The sequence below is a fragment of the Glycine soja genome, chromosome 3 (assembly GCF_004193775.1).
Source record: "Glycine soja cultivar W05 chromosome 3, ASM419377v2, whole genome shotgun sequence".
Lineage (NCBI taxonomy): Eukaryota > Viridiplantae > Streptophyta > Magnoliopsida > Fabales > Fabaceae > Glycine > Glycine soja.
In genome coordinates this window covers 36,805,902-36,820,412 of record NC_041004.1, presented here as the reverse complement: position 1 = coordinate 36,820,412, position 14,511 = coordinate 36,805,902, and the positions used below count along the sequence as shown (strand labels likewise).

Sequence of the window (14,511 nt, the reverse complement as noted above, 5' to 3'; positions counted from 1 at the left end):
TTCTTATTTGAAATATTAATGCTCAATTACTTGTTAGATGGAAACTTTTTAGCTTTTGTATGTAATTAGATTCAGGTATCGTTCCTCAACAAAAGAAAAAATATCAGGTACGTTCCTTAAGCACTATGTTAGTTGGATTTAAGTGATCGAGTTAATTGATTATTGTAACAATTTGGTTATAATTAATGTTTAAGTGATTCATACACTAATATACATTTCTCTTGATGTGAAGCTTTATTTAGTCAGTTTAGAGATGAGGTGTCTGTTTGATTTAGCATTAAAGTAAAGTTAAACAAATTTAGATAACCAGAGTTTATAATAATTTACAAATTCGATTCCTTTAGGAATAAAAAATTTAATAAAGTTCGAAAAATTGATTTTATACACACATATGACTCTGATATAAATATAAGAAAAAAATATGAAATAATAATTAAAAAGTTTGTTAAGCACATTTAATTATATCAATTTTATTTAAAAAACAATTTTTTTCAACTCACCCTTCATTAGAATTTAGTATCAAGAATAAGAAAGAATGATTGATACTAACACTTCAATTAAATAAAAGTTAATTTAAAGATAATAATATTAAATAAGATAAAGTTAGTTAAAATTTTCTTATATTTAAGATTAAGAAAAATGTGTTTTTTTCTTCTTATATTTGAAACAAGAGGGAATATATTTATGTGATTTGTTAATGCATATTCATTTATTTTTTAGTTGAGTATATTAGTAAGCTATTATTAAAGATTATCTCGTTATCCTGATGATATAACTTGTTGTGCACTCTAACTAAAAAACAAGTATTTGTATGTTAATTAATATACATATATTTGTTTTTTAGTTGGAATATATTAGTAAACTATAAGTAAATATTATCTTCAAGTACATCAAGACTCAAATTTGAAATTATGAATAAAGTTGAAATATTTTTTTTTTGTCAATTAATCCACATAGTCAATGATAATTAAAGTTGATTGTTATTTGAAAATGTATGTCTTAATAACTAATTTTTAAAATAGATAATTAAATTTTTAAGTATTTTTGTAATGCATCAAATTCTTTAAGATATTTGTTAAACAAAATAAGGATATCATTCTTATCACTTAGATTTATGATGTTAACAATTTGATTTTTAGAACAATATGATATTATTTAATATTTTGTTACACTTTTTTCTCTATATATAGAGCCCGTTGAAGAAAAGTTTGATAAGCTCCTCTGCATAACAAATCTTCTCTTTTAATATTTTTTTTAGTAAATTATACTAATTATACCCATAAGGTTTTGTAAAATTACATAAATTTTCCGTGCTTTTACCTACTGTTGCTCTAGCCCCCTTAATTTTTGAAAATATATCCTTTATACATTGCACTAATCCCCTTAATTGTTTTAAAAATATTACAACATGCTTTCCTGTAAAGGAGATTATTGTAAATGTAAGAAAAAAGAGTTTGTTTAATTTAACAAAATCTTATGAGTGATTAGTATAATTTACTAATATTTTTCTAAAAAAAACTCAAAGCTATATATTCTTACGAACCCATGGGATGGAAGCTGAATTTTCACAAGTCATTCCTCGTAGCTTTAATGGATTACTAGCATTCACTGTATGATATGATTTGAACAAGTTATTCTTTTTTATAAGGCAATACTTATTAAAAGATGGGAGTACAAAAAGTAACCCTGCCCTTTACATCAAATTGCAGACCTAGTGTTACAATAAGATAAACGTAACACAGAATTTGATGTCCACTAATAGTAAGACAATGATACTTTTTCATGCTCAGCCTTATCCACCACCAGCTTCTAACTTTGATGAATTCCACCACCCCTTCATGATCCGGATGAATTGAAGTTATTCTTAAACTTGGTCACCAGAGATCTCACAATCATATTGATTACGGGGTGCTAATTGTCATGCAACAGACTTAATACGAGTAGCAAGACTACCGTATATTACTCATCATTTGTTATAAATATTGCTTGTGGAACATAAAAAATCGACTCAAGTAAGGATGGCTCAATCTGTACAAACTACAAAGCCCCCGCCCCCCCAAACTGTGGAAGGGAGGAGAATCTAATATCTATCATTAAGGACTACTATATACAATCTAGGATATACAGCTTCTCCTGTCTTTGCAGCCACTATTTGCAGTGAGAGGATAACCAAGAAATAGGGAACTAGAAACTGTTGATAAACCAGAGAGCCAACTTAGCAGTCTCCACAAAAAAAGTCAATCCATAGGGCTGAGAATAGTAACTCCAAAGTTTTTGTAGTGGTTAAGAATCACTATGTCTTCAGTTGTCTTGGCCTGATTCTGCTTTAGAACCCCCGGCACTAAAATCGCTTGGTGGAGGTGGAAATTGGGTCTGCTCTGGGATCAGGGCAGCAATCCCAGTAAAAGCATCTTCAAACTTTTCATTCACATTCTTCTTTATCCTCTTGGGTCTCTTGGGTTTCTGACCCACTGGATCAACAACATCCAATTCATCGTCCATAGGCGTAGTACTAAATTCACTCATCTTTTGGGAATTCATTGGCCTTGAAGTTGGCTTATCTGAGAAAGCTTTTCTCTGCAAGTAGACATTATGTTATCAAGTTAAACATAACATTCAAAATAAACTTGCAATATTTTAACTCTGCAAACATCATGTACACCTAAAAATTCAAATCACTCAAAAACTATCACATAAATGATAAGACCAACAAAAAAGTACAACAGATTCAGGTCCTTTATTGTCACAAAATCATCATGTTGGAAAGAGAGACAAAAGTTTTGTTGTGCATTAACCCACCAACCACCAAAAAAGTACAACAGATTCAGGTCCTTTATTGTCACAAAATCATCATGTTGGAAAGAGACAGACAAAAGTTTTGTTGTGTATTAATCCACCAACCACTATGATGGGTACCATAATTGGTTAAGGGTTAGCTAGTTATATTTAAAATCGAGTGTCATTATTTTGTGTCTGTCAAGGTACCATGATGGGTTAAGAGTCACAACTTACATAAATTAACAGTTTTCTTTATATCATGCAATCAATTGAAATAAGTATCAAGAATTTTAGTAACCAATAAGTTTAGAGGCATAATCAACAATAACAAAGCCTTATTAGAGGTATAATCCTCTCCAAATAAACAAATAGAAGCATGATGATACCTTTTTATTACTAGACTTTGAACCCTCTGGATCCATGGAAAGATCATTATCTGAGGTACCCTGGGCTACAGAGCTTGTTAGATCTTCCATTGATGCATCACCGTCTTCATTTACCCGAATACCTCTCATAGGTTGTTTTTTCTTTTGCTTATCCTTTACCTGGAAGGATAAGCGAGGCCAAACAATCAGAAATTTTCTCAAAATGGTTTTAGGGTTTCTAAACCTTTTTTCCTAGTATTTCATTTGGTTGGTCAGAGAGATATAATGAAGTTTGGTAACCAAATTCACAACTGACCTGGAGAGGGATTTCCTTTAATTTCTGCTCCAATTGAACATCATCTAGAAGCAATGATACAACATCCTCAGGAGCTAAAAGATCACCACCGACAGAACCACCAGTCATGACAAGGTTCTGCACAGTACTTTTCTGACTAGCTCTAAGAAGAATCTTCTCTTCAACTGTCTCTTTACATATAAGTCGGTAAACAGTAACCTGCAAGTTTGAAAATGCAACTGAAATTAGTTTTAAACTAAATAAGTTAAGCACTTAAAAGGAGTAGATTTAATGTCTGAGCAAGAAAAATGTGCATGATCCTGAGAAAGGGAAGCATCAGTTCTAGACATGTAATGAAGGAAAATTGAGAGAGACCAATAATTGAGATCCCCCAAAAATATGCAACATGACTTCCATAGAACAAGTAGCAGGAAAGATGGAACTAACATCTTTTGTCTGACCCAAACGATGAGCTCTGTCCATTGCCTGTAGATCCAATGTTGGATTCCAATCACTCTCATAAAATATGACTGTGTCAGCAGCTGTCAAGTTGATACCCAATCCACCAGCTCTTGTACTCAGTAAGAACACAAAAATATCACTCCTACAAAAAATTAATAAGAAATATAAAAAACAGAAGTATTATGAAATAATTAATGTTCAATAGTCTAACCAGAGTACAGTATGAAAAGATTACAAAGAAATTAGAAGACATTACCTATGCTGAAAGTCTTTGACCATGTCTCTGCGGTCCTGAATAGTGGATGATCCATCAAGTCTAAAATACCTATATTTTCTATAGTTCATGTAGTCCTGCAAACATGATTAAATTACCAGTCAGCATATAGAAAAAGACCCATAAAAGTTGAAGGCCAAGAACCAAGACTGGTGGAACAATTGTGTTGCTCTGTCCCATGTACATAGATTCTCATCATGGTAGGAATGCTTCCATTTTCAAATCATTGAACATTTGAACTTACCTAGAAAGCCCAAGTTCCAATTTCTTTTAAAAATAAAATCAAACCAAAGTACCAAACTCATTTAATAGTATAACAGTGTTATTTACTGTGTAATGTTGTGTGTCAATGTAGACCACACCTCATGCTATTTATAATTTGGAAAAGGGAATCAGTATTGATTACAAGATCAATCAATTACTGATTAATAAGGAAACTAAATAATGAGTAATAAGGGAAATAATACCATACTAAACTGCTGTAATTAAAACATATCAAATCATATATTTCACAGATAGCTTTAGGAAAAAAAACATAAATACTTGCATATGTGTGTACATATACATGTACACACACAAACATGCAACTTCTAGGTCTCCTCATAAACTGATTTCATGTACGTTGTAATCACTATATTGAAGGGAAATTAACTTGTGCCAAAGGGCTTTTGTAATGACTAATTTTGTTCATTCATTTACACATGTTTCACATTTTCAATTTGAATTCAACATATCAGAATGATACAACCCTAGATTTTTTTTATATATAAACAATAAATATCAAAAGATTGAACATTGTGAAATTTTGAAAGTACCTCCAAAATATTCAACATCTTGGTCATCTGAGCAAACAAGAGAACACGATGATTTTCTGCTCGTAAGCGTTTCAATAATATATCAAGTGTTTGGAGCTTTCCAGAGTCCTACATGAAAATTAGAAGATCTATTCAACATGAAAGTTGAGAGGAGAGGGTGTTCCATGAGAAAGAAAGAGCAAAACTAAAAGCAACACTTACAGTGAGCAATTTCGCAGGGTCAAAATTCCGCATCGGTGGAGAAGACCCAAAAATACTGTACGTTAACTGAAGAGCAGGCTGAGAAACAGGTAGTTCAGAATCTATCTCTTGAATTAAATGATGAGGACTATCTGGCTTTCTAGGCACATTATTATCAGATGTACGTGCAAACCCCACAAGCAACCTCTTAACCCAGGGATCATGTAATTCTTCAATCATTTTATAGTAGAAGTTTCTATCTGAGCAGTGAGCACCAATCTATGAAGAGGAAAAGAAGAAAATGGTCAATAATTAATTATCATTTTATTTAAAAAGGGAGAAAAAGAGGCAATTAATTTTGGAAAAAATAACTGCAGCAGATAATAAGGAAACAACATACTGGGGGAGCTCTACTTTGTGGGATATATGTGTAAGCAGAGTGAAGAAGCCTGGCATTTGATAACACCCTATCTTGATGGGGGACAACCAAGGCCTCAAAAGGAGCATGGCTGGGTCCAGTTTGCCATTTTTTTTGAAGAAACTGGGTCTCAGATCTTGATGGCACCAATAACATTCGCGTAACTGCTCTCACTTTTTCTTTCTCAAGGTAACTACATTCTGGATCATCATCTATGGTCTCCATTAGAAAGTCTACAGCTTCATCAATGAATTTTTGTTCCCATCTCATCATAGAAAATAATAGTCGCTCCATAAAAGAACCAGTAGCTAGAAATGTCACTTCATGTGGAGACAAATTCATCATATGGGTAAAACCAAAATTTCCACTTTTACTGCACATATCTTCTGAGAAGACAGACCGATAAACATTTTCCGGTCTAAAAATATTAAAATGTTTATGAAAAGATTCTCTGGAGACACCACGACCAACAGCTGAACTGAGAGTTTCAGAACTTTGTATAATTTCTTGATAGACAAGTTTTGGTATCTGAAAAATATTGGGGAAAATAACAAAAGCAGTAAGAAAAGAAAATTAAAGGAGGCATACTTGACATAAGATAGTAGAAACAACTAATTACTAGGGAAAAGAGAAAACCCTAAATAAAAGAAAGACCAATATCATCATGACCTGGGTAATTTTTTAACCATATATCTAACAGATTCCCCAAAGGGTGACATTGAATATTGAAAACATACTTCCCTTTTACAATAAAAATGCCAAAAATGGCACCAAACAAACAACAGGTTCCATGTGTATCAAATTTTACCAGCCAGAATAGATCAATGTTTAGTGTAAAAGCATTAATTAACCCTCTACCATTCCCCAGATGTACATTCTTTGTTTTTTTCCTATTTATAGGCTCTCATATAAAAAAAGAATTTTTTTTTTACTTGGTATCATTTTATCCTTCCATATCCTCTTTCATTCTTCTCAAATCTCAACATTGAGTCAACCAGTGTTTGTTACTGTCTAATACCATTGAAAAATCCTCTTTATAACGGCCGTTTACAATGGACCCATTTTCAGACCATAAAAACTACCAACCCAACAGCTAACATAATAAACTAAATCATACTAAAATTTCAATTGTTGGCCTTCTAAAATGTAAGAAACCAAACTAAAGCAACATTGCAACAAGGTCCCGAGTCCTGAATGAACTTAAATGTTTCATAAACTAACCTTGTTCATGGATCAAATTAGCTTTGTCTCAAGTCTCAACTATAGAGTCAAGGATAGTTTAAACAGTACAAAACCAAATATCATGCGATGCAAAGATTTCCTACATTTGGCACTACGTCTAATAGGAATGGAGAGACCAAATTCTTAAGAAACCAATGTGGATAAGTTTGCAACAATACAAGACCAAATAAAATTGAATATTTTGGTATAGTAAAGAAGGCATGAGGATGAGGAAATACCTCATATGATATGGGGTTGTGACCACCGGAATAATATACATCCTCCATCTCCCCAAATGGAGGAGGTGGAAGGGAATTCGGAATCTCTCCAAAGTAAAGGTACGTGCTTCCCTCACTCCTTTCGAACAACTCTGGATGGTTGCAAACCTAGCATAGTTGATGAGTAATATTTATTACAGGCACACTCTTGGTGGGAAGAAAAAATAACTTCACAAAATTGAATCACAGCAATCCTTATTTCAAAATGAACCAATTAATACAAAATCTGGGCTACTAAAATTAAGAACAAGGAGGAAAGAAAGCCTGAATACTATGGATTCTTTACCTTCCTTAGTTGAATAACGATGTTCATTAAATTCAGAATTCTCTTCTCGTTGAGCTGCCCACGATTACTATCAAACAACTCAGCAAGAGATATCTTGTTCTTAATTGCTTGATAGAAAGCCTGCTGCCGAGAACTCAGCTTACAATGCACAGTAACCTCAGTTTTTGTAGTAAGCTCAGAAATCACATCCTTTTTAACACGCCGCAGCATGAAAGGCTTTAGAATTGAATGCTGTTAAGAGAAGCGATAATTAGAACTTAACATCAGGGTTTAAAATGATAATCTAACTAACTTAACAAAATGCAATTACAATAGTTAAAACTTAGAAGAAATAATAAAAACAAGAGTCACCATATAATACATCCGATTGTAATTTTTATCATCATATCTCTGTTTTAACACAACTCATAAGCTCATGTATACATTGTGAATATAACAATTCCTAGAAAAATTAACACACAATAAAGGCAAGAACTCAATGAATGGCACCACTTCCTCTTTTGTGAAACACCAAGCAATTACCCTTTATTCCACAACATAGGCTATTCATAAGCACATAAAATTTCTAATTTTACAAAAAAATCCAACATAATATAATATAACACATCCTAACCATCTCATCACTATGACTATCAACAAGAAAGAAACTTACCAATCGATTAAGTTGGTGCTCATTTAAAGTACCCCCATGTTCTGCATGGTTCTCAATTCTGACATGGGTAGATCATAAAAGATTGTTAGACCATAGTTAAATTTAAATAGCTAACATGTTCAAGGACTTTAAGGTGGAATATATACCCTTTAGAAAACCACTCATTAAACTGCTCATGGCTGTCAAATAAAGTTGGCATGATGAAGTGAAGAAGAGCCCATAACTCAGCCATATTATTCTGAATGGGTGTACCAGTCAGCAGTAGGCGATTCCGACAATTAAAACTGAGGAGTGTCTTCCATCTTATACTGTCATAGAAAAATTTAAAAAGGGAAATCACAAAATCAGATGTTAATAATAATATAATTTCTTGATTGACCACACAATTAACAAAAATACATACAAAATTGTAGAAAACACAATCCTAAAGAAATGCACAATATAAAATAATTAATCTGATTTCTGTTTTTTAGAAAAAGGGCTGGAACAATTATCAATTAATAAGAGATGCCAATCACTTATGCACTGCAGAAACAAGACTTCGAACCTGGTTGCACTTTTGATTGCCTGGGCTTCATCTAAAACCATATACTGCCATTTCACGCGACGAAAATACTTCTCATCGGATACTAATAGCTGGTAGCTTGTGATGAGAATGTGAAATTTAGCTTCCCTGGCAAATAAGCAAGGTATAGTTACAATAGAAATAAGAGGAGTGAAAATTAAATACCAAAATGATAAATTACAATGGAGCTTATTTGGGAAGGTGAGGGCCAAAATATTGCCCTAGATTAGCTGCACAATTTCAAAGGTTAAAAAACAAGATGATTCTATGCAGATGAGCAATCTATTCATATCAACCAAATCCTTCTACACCAAAAGAAAGAGGATTCCATCATTGACATCCTTTTTTTTTTACTTTCTTAAAAAACCAATTGTTTTGTTTAACAATAACTTAAAAGTGAGAAAACCATCATTTCATTTCAAAAACAAAATTGCACCAATTACAAAAGACTCCTAATTTTAAGGAACTTCAAAATTTTCAATGTATACTGCAGTTTTTACTCCATTTTTTGTTCAGTTTCCAAATTTAAATACAGTTAAAAATTGGCAAAACTATACTTTTTGTACTTTACTTCGGGTTTCATTTTTGTTCCAAAACTACTTTGAAATACTCCCAGCTGCATTTTATAATTTTCATTGCTTTGCTTTTTAAAATTAAGGTTTAATTACTCATTCGATCCCCTATAGTTTCACGATTCGTACCTTTTAGTTCCTATAGTTTGAAAGTGATTTTTTTAGTCCCTATAATTTACATTTTAATTCTCTTTTAGTCCTTATAGTTTAAAAGTGGTCTTTTTAGTCCTTATAGTTTGTATTTTATTTCTCTTTTAGTTCCTATAATTTGAAAGTGATCTTTTTAGTCCCTAAAATTTGTATTTTAATTATCTTTTAGTCCTTGCTACAAAAAAAAAATAAAAATAATTAACTACAAATTAGTTATAAATTATCAACTATTTTTTTATTACAAATTATCTTGCAATAAATTAATTACGAATTACTTGCTAATATTTTTGTAGTTAATTGTAATTGATAATACTACTCATATTTTGAGGTAAGGACTAAAAGGAAATTGAAATATAAAGTATAAGAACTAAAAAGACCACTTTCAAACTATAGGGACTAAAAGAGAATTAAAATGCAAATTATAAGGACTAAAAATATCACTTTCAAACTATAAGGACTAAAAAAACCACTTTCAAACTATAAGGACTAAAAGGTACAAATTATGAAACTATAGAGACCAAGTGAGTAATTAAATAAATTTTTTTATACTAATACAGATAGGAATATCACAATAATAATTAAATAAACTTAAGAATTTTATCATATCTACAAGGACTTGTGATCACTTTTAAAACATTAATTTCTTCTTTTGATTCTAGATTTGTGCTATATGTTAATATTATAGTATTATACTAATTTTATATCTTGTATTACATTCAAGTTGAGTCCTATACTTTTTAAAATGTCATATATCCCCATGGTTGTGTCATATTGTATTTGTATCCCGTGTCATGTGCACACTCTAGACTAAAAATATTGCTCACATTCCCAGCACAGAATATCCACCTAAGTTTTTTTTTTATCAGCTAAAATATGTATATATAGTATTAATAATGAATAAGAATTGTTAACAGTACCAGAGGTATCAAGGGAGACTGCATTCCTCACACCAAATTTATATGTATCGAAGTATCTTTGTAGGGTTAGTGACATTTGATTAAAAGAAATCCATTTTTCTCAAACATTAACCCTATGTAGAAAGCCATTACTATCACCTGTGTTTTTCAAGGTAAAAAATGCAAAGAAATTAAAATTACCTACGATAAAGATCCTTTGGGTTAATACTTTTCCTAAGTACTGTCCGCTCTGAAAGCCCACCCCAATATGGAAGTCTTTTCAGTTCAGGGCAGAAGCGCTCAAGTTCCTCATTCCAATTATTTAATACAGAAGCAGGTGCAACAACCAGAAAAGGTCCCCATATATTTTTTTCCTGAAAGGGACAAACAGATTACATAAAAGTCACAGAAATGTACCAAAACATGTGGATGAATAGCTACCTCAGCTAAATGGGCCAAAAAAGCCATGGCTTGAATGGTCTTTCCAAGTCCCATCTCATCCGCTAGAATACCATTTAAACCCTGAAAGATACCAAAAGCCTTCAAATTAACAACCAAATGAAATAAATCATTGAGATTTGAGACTTTATTAAGGATTGTTCAACAACCTGCTCATAACAATTAACGAGCCACTGAAGACCTTTTAGCTGATATTCTTTAAGAACACCTTTAAATAATTCAGGTGTCCGAACTGTGGATGCCACTGGCATGGTGGAGCTGCAACACATCGATACAAAAACTTAATTTAAATTAAAACAATATTGCTTAACTCACCTCTCAATATTATCCAGATGAACATCAATTTTTTTTTTTTTAATTTTTGCATATGTACAATTATATATGTGTCCATGTAGTATAGAAATGCATTTACACAACAACAAATAAAGAGAGAGAAGAAACTCACGGCGTTTGCAAATCAATATTACTCGCTCCAGCAACATCTGGTGGAAGTGAATCAGTTTCACCAGCTTGGCGCAGCCTCAAGCATTCAGTGTCAAAAGCACTTGTCAACATTTTCTGCTTAGAAACTGCTTCTTGTGCAGCCTTCAAAGCTTCCTTCTTCAATTCAGCCTCTTCAGGATCTTCCTCCTCATCGGGCACAGCATCTGAAGAGTCGATCAGTGCATCTTGATCATCTGCATCTTCATCTTCCTTGGGTAAAGTTTCTGAAGATAGTAAGTTTGACTTGTTCTGCATAAAGTGACTGTACAGCTCAGTTTGTTGTATAAGAAAATTAAGCCTTTGCTGCTGTCTCTTTGCCTCTCGAAGCTCCTGTTCACGCCTCAAAGCTTCAGCAGCTTCTTTTTCCTCCCTCTTCCTCACTTCTGTCTGTGCAAGGAATGAAATAAAAAAATTACAGTATATTCAAGTCTAATGTACATATGAAAATGTACACTAGCATGACAATATTGCAATTTGAAAGATAAATCCAAGTACGCATTGTTGTATCTGCATGTCTACCAAATTGACCACCCATTTTATGTCAAGAGTCAAGACGTTGGTCCGATATCTATTAAAAGAACCCCAATTCTTCTTTTCTCTATCTCAAAAAGACAAAAACACCTAAATTGAGCAGCTTAGACCCAAAATTAAATAACACAGTTTGGAAAGGGTGCGCAATACCACCTGGATCAATCATTACCACTACTTTTAAAAAACTGTGACATCATTTCAATAATCTCAGCAATAAGAGATTTCAAAACTATTATCCGTAAAATAAACATGCATTAATGAAATATGTGCAGACATACAACAGTAGGTAAAACATATTATCAACTATCATGCATGAAAATTTACTTCAAAAAGTAAAGGGAGTATGAGGCCATCATGTTACACTAATGGTCACCAATCACCATAATCACATAATGAAGATGACTTCTTGAAATACACTGTCTTCCAGAGTTCAATATCGAGCACCATAAAACCAATAATTTCAGGAAGGAATTAAGAAATACCATCTCCTTGTCTATTCGTTTCCAGAACAGTAACATGTCTCTAGCTAGTTTACGGGTGCGCATACTGGCAGTCCTTGTCCATTTAAGGGATCTACTAACTTTCATTCTGACCTGAAAGAAAAATAGGTCCATATAAGTAATAAGTTATTGTGGACAAAATGCCGAATACAAAACCTACCATCAAAATCATTAGACTAGACTAGACAGCTAGATTCTAGATACACCACAAATCAATACAAAATATAACAGATAGAAAATGTATTCAAGGAGGGAAATAGGGCAATGCCTCTCTTTGACAAGTTTCTGAGACCCTCTTGGCATCAATGAGCTGCTTTCGATGAAAAATAGTGAAGTTCCTATGATGCTTTGGTATGTCTCTTCTTACAATATTTGCCCAAACTTTTCCACATCTTTCCATTTCCTCCTTCTCTATCAAAGCAGGGTCTTTCTTCACCTTTTGCTTCTTAGGTAGGCTTCTTTCAATGATCTGAAGCAGTCCAATGTGACAAAGCTAAATGATAAAAAAAAATGGAGAGTGTAAAGGGGAAAACATCAATTCATATTATATGATAGATACCTCATAGGTGTCACCTTTCTCCAAAACCTTCACATAATAAACCTGCAATACTCCACCCTCAGACAAAATAGATCGCCTTATGCTTCCCGCTGCCCCCTCCGGAATGGAGGAATTCAAATCAACATCAGACATTTTCAGACTGAACTTACGAGCCGAATTAGAAGCTGACATGACCTTCAGTCGTGCCTGCAGTGATTCAAATTGTGGTATTGCTTCTCCCATGCCTGCTCGGTTTCTGTTCCCAAATCTTTTATCAGCAGCCATCATTTCAGCCAAGGAGCCCAAATCCAAAGTACCCTTTAAGTATAAATCCTCAACATGGATATCTGAGCAGCTTGGGAGGTTTAGAGCTCCAGCCAACTTATCATAGACTGGAGGGATCTTGTAAATGATTCCATCCCCGATATCCAAAGATGCAGGTTCATACATAATCCTGAAAGGAGTTCACAACCGCAAGGTAATTTTCCACTTAAACCATGAGTCATGATTCAAAAACTCAAACACCATAAAAGGCAACAGAGTAGAAAAGGCAAACCTATCAGTGCCATATTGCGGCGAGAAATCTGCATTGCGGTAGTTTCCAGGTTTTTGAGAACCAGAATCATTCATCCATTCCGATGTACTCTCCGCCACATGTAATCCTCCTCCCCTGCGCTCATTCCCTGACTTGTGAGCTTTTAATCCCGTGTTGCTTTTCACAAGTGGAACAGCAGCCTGATTTTGGGCAGGACTATTCAAGGTACCCTTAAACCTCCTCTTGTATTTCTGAATATGCTCTCCCAGCATTGATCGATATCGCTCCTCCGTCATGTGTGTCCCGTAAAAACTGCTCTTCTCCTCGTTGTCACTGTTTAGAGACCACCTCCTCTTCTTGAACAAATTCACCTCCTTTTCATGCACATTCCCATTACTGTGATTTGCAATCCCCACACCTTCACCGAAGCATCACAAAGACACAGAACACACTTAAACTAAGTCCAAACTCACTAGCCAAACAGTAATATCTACATACAATCATGAAAATCCAAGTAACAAAAGTCTCTTATATAAACAAAAACCCTCAAATATAGAAATAGTGTCTACCTTGGCTGTCTCTGCTCTCATCCTGACTACTATTTCCGTAATAATCAAAATCATTATCTTGTTCTGGAAGTTGAAAGTTCATCAAAGACTACAAAACAATGCAATCAGAAACAGCGAAAAATAAACAAAATCCTCGAACTATTTTTTGTTTTCAAAAGATGCTAAAATTCAATTCAAATTAATTATATAAGTACATCATAGGAAACCTCAAAAGAAGCGAATTCAGACACAAACGGTGAGAAGAAGCACAATGGTTTCTGCGAAGAAAAGAAACAGTACGGACCTCGAGATTGAAGAGAGTGGAGTAAGAGAGTGACTCCTTGGATTTCGGTCTGTGATCCATGTGCTGCGACGCGAGCAACTACGATGCGAAGGAAGGAACCCTAATTCTGGGACGAAGCATGAAGAAGAAGAAGCGTAACCGTAAAAGGAAAAAGAGGAACAGAGTGGTGCGCAGGATAAGGCCAGGGAAAGTACTGAGAATGGAAGCACTGGCGTTCGCTAACGTGCGCTGGACAGGTGACGTTTACACTAACGTGCGCTACCCTGTATGTTTCGATTTTGACGGTTGAATTTGCCGTGTATAGACGGCGAGAAGAAACGGAAGGGGAATGATTTTTTTTTTAATTTTTTTTTGGAGGGAATTGAATTATTCAGTTATCGTTCCAATGTAAATGATACCAACTGCA

The 14,511-nt window shown here is 33.7% G+C and overlaps 1 protein-coding gene across 2 annotated transcripts; it reads right to left on the bottom strand.

The window, feature by feature from the left end:
- Window positions 1–1,613: 1,613 nt before the first annotated feature.
- Window positions 1,614–14,281, bottom strand: LOC114406688 (chromatin-remodeling ATPase INO80-like). Of its 2 annotated transcripts, XM_028369456.1 has the most exons (23): window positions 14,106–14,281; window positions 13,823–13,910; window positions 13,275–13,671; window positions 12,740–13,172; window positions 12,449–12,649; window positions 12,163–12,273; window positions 11,112–11,536; window positions 10,816–10,924; window positions 10,649–10,729; window positions 10,409–10,581; window positions 8,572–8,697; window positions 8,171–8,332; window positions 8,025–8,082; window positions 7,373–7,603; window positions 7,048–7,194; window positions 5,570–6,115; window positions 5,191–5,448; window positions 4,990–5,097; window positions 4,157–4,251; window positions 3,886–4,042; window positions 3,460–3,657; window positions 3,165–3,323; window positions 1,614–2,577 (listed from the first exon to the last, which is right to left on the bottom strand). In XM_028369456.1, exons 1-23 carry the CDS (start codon window positions 14,163–14,165, stop codon window positions 2,302–2,304), a joined length of 4,599 nt encoding a protein of 1,532 aa, XP_028225257.1. In that variant the 5' UTR covers window positions 14,166–14,281; the 3' UTR covers window positions 1,614–2,301. The 2 variants fall into 2 exon arrangements, with proteins under 2 accessions (XP_028225257.1, XP_028225258.1); XM_028369457.1 differs by lacking the exon at window positions 13,823–13,910 and having other exon boundaries at window positions 14,106–14,280.
- Window positions 14,282–14,511: the final 230 nt, after the last annotated feature.

What these genes read in the sequence shown, in the direction of transcription:
- LOC114406688 (XM_028369456.1), bottom strand. Translation starts at nt 14,165, where the DNA reads ATGGATCACAGACCGAAATCCAAGGAGTCACTCTCTTACTCCACTCTC. An exon ending in CCGCAATATGGCACTGATAG is followed by an intron (nt 13,173 to 13,274) that starts GTTTGCCTTTTC and finishes AACTCCTTTCAG; the next exon opens with GATTATGTATGAACCTGCAT. An exon ending in TCGTTATTCAACTAAGGAAG is followed by an intron (nt 7,195 to 7,372) that starts GTAAAGAATCCA and finishes CAACTATGCTAG; the next exon opens with GTTTGCAACCATCCAGAGTT.